A 2,263-nucleotide genomic window follows, 5' to 3' on the forward strand; every position below is an offset into this window, starting at 1 on the left:
TTTTAGGAAGATATTGATAAATAATATCTATTCAAGACATTCTTATTATAATATTAAGAGCAGAAGTTCATATTTATGAAATGCCCATTGTATGTCTCAGAAACCACAGTAGAAAAATGACATGCATCATCTCATTTAATTTCACTCTTCGATTCCACCATGTAGGGAATATTTATTACTCCTAGTATAGAGGTGAATGGTCTGGAGGTAAGAGAGGTTAAACAACTTTCTGAAGGTCACACAGCAGGATATTGGTAAAACAAAATTTTATTCCAGGAAGTCTGACTCAAGAAACCATTTTATAATATCATGGCTCCTTAGTATAACTTGAAAAAATAATAATCCTAAACCGTTATCCTAAAAATATTTTATAATTTTTCAAAGTTTAATAATAATAACTGTAATATGAACAGCTATCTGCACGTTTACAATGCACCAAGGCATTTTTATACCTTGAATAGGAGGTAATAGTAATGTCCTCCTTTTTAGAAAGAAAGAAATAAGGCATAGAGAGTTAACTCTCACATGGCTAGGAAGCATAATGCCACAGAATAAGGGTTGTTTGAGTTCAAACTCCATGTTTTAATCTCTATTGCATGATAATAGAAGTATAATGATCATCAAGGGGAAAACATAAAATATCTTACATTATTTTGGGAGGTCCATATCTAAAAAGACTTAATGTATGTCCAAAGATTCAAATAGGAGTAGCGTTTACTTCTTTGGGGGAGCACTGGCCAGTATGCAAATAGGAATATTAAATCTAGTGAGCAGATATCAAAAAGAGATTTATCTTTGATTAAAGAAAACCTGAATAAGTTTACGTATTTAAAATAAATTTGGACTACCACTTGGCTGAGTGAATTACTGTCAGTGGAAGGACTCAATAGAGGGTGAAGGATGTTCATCCAAGAGTGACTTTGTGAAGTGATGACTAGCTGAGGTCTTAGTTACCTATTCATTGAATATTGCTTTTGCCTCCTCCCCCAGCAGACATCTGAGCTACATGGAAGCAGAAAACCACACAGAACTATCAGAATTCCTACTATTGGGACTCTCACAGGATTCTAAACTCCAGCCCCTTCTCTTTGGGTTGTTCCTGTCCATGTACCTGCTCACTGTGCTCGGGAACCTGCTCATCATCCTGGCCATCAGCTCTGACTCCCACCTCCACACCCCCATGTACTTCTTCCTCTCCAACCTGTCCTTCACTGACATCTGTTTCACCTCCACCACGGTCCCAAAGATGCTGGTGAACATCCAGGTACAGAGCAAAGACATCTCCTACACAGGGTGTCTCACACAGCTGTACTTTTTTATGATTTTTGCTGGATTAGATAATTTCCTCTTGACTGGGATGGCCTATGACCGATATGTGGCCATCTGCCACCCCCTGCACTACATGGTCATCATGAACCCCCGCCTCTGTGTCCTGTTGGTTCTGATGTCTTGGTTCATCATTTTCTGGGTCGCCCTGTCTCACATTCTACTGATGAAGAGGCTGACCTTCTCTATGGGCACTGAGATTCCACATTTCTTCTGTGAACTCACTCAGCTTCTCAAGGTGGCCTGCTCTGATACCCTCATCAATAACCTCTTTGTGTATGTGACAACTGCACTCCTGGGTGTGTTTCCTGTCACAGGGATCCTCTTCTCTTACTCCAGAATTGTCTCCTCTTTAATCAGGATGTCCTCCACTGCAAGCAAGTATAAAGCATTTTCCACCTGTGGGTCTCACCTCTGTGTGGTCTCCTTGTATTATGGGACAAGCCTTGTGGAATACCTCAGTTACGCTGTGACCCGATCTTCCCAGAGCAGCTCAATTGCCTCAGTGATGTACACTGTGGTCACCCCCATGCTGAACCCCTTCATCTACAGCCTGAGGAACAAGGATGTGAAGGGGGCCTTGAGAAGACTCTTCAGCAGAGTAGGCAATTGTCCTTGACTGATCAGTGGCCTCCGATCCAAGTGGAAATTTTAAGCTCCTAAGACAAATCTTGTGAATTTAAATATTCTGCCTTTTGTTCTCCTCTAAAAGACATGATTAATTTCTTATTCCCAATGCATGTAGGAATTTGCTTTTATTTGTTTTTGTATTTGTTTGTTCTCAACAACTTTCTCAGTGATTTCTTTGAAATTTTTGTTCCCTCTTCATTCTCCTTAAAGTTCCATCTTTGGTAACCATTTTGACAGCCATTCCTGTGATTTCTGGTTTGACATTTAAAGCATTTGTTCACATCACATACTGACATCATTTCCACAA

The 2,263-nt window shown here is 39.9% G+C and overlaps 1 protein-coding gene across 1 annotated transcript; it reads left to right on the top strand.

Annotated features, from left to right (window-relative positions):
- The first annotated feature begins 1,006 nt into the window (after positions 1-1,006).
- On the top strand, positions 1,007-1,945 carry LOC134388124 (olfactory receptor 7D4-like). Its single transcript, XM_063110915.1, has one exon. The coding sequence runs from the start codon at positions 1,007-1,009 to the stop codon at positions 1,943-1,945; it is 939 nt and encodes a 312-aa protein (XP_062966985.1).
- Positions 1,946-2,263: the final 318 nt, after the last annotated feature.

Source organism: Cynocephalus volans, chromosome 10 (assembly GCF_027409185.1).
Source record: "Cynocephalus volans isolate mCynVol1 chromosome 10, mCynVol1.pri, whole genome shotgun sequence".
Lineage (NCBI taxonomy): Eukaryota > Metazoa > Chordata > Mammalia > Dermoptera > Cynocephalidae > Cynocephalus > Cynocephalus volans.

What these genes read in the sequence shown, in the direction of transcription:
- LOC134388124 (XM_063110915.1), top strand. Translation starts at nt 1,007, where the DNA reads ATGGAAGCAGAAAACCACACAGAACTATCAGAATTCCTACTATTGGGA.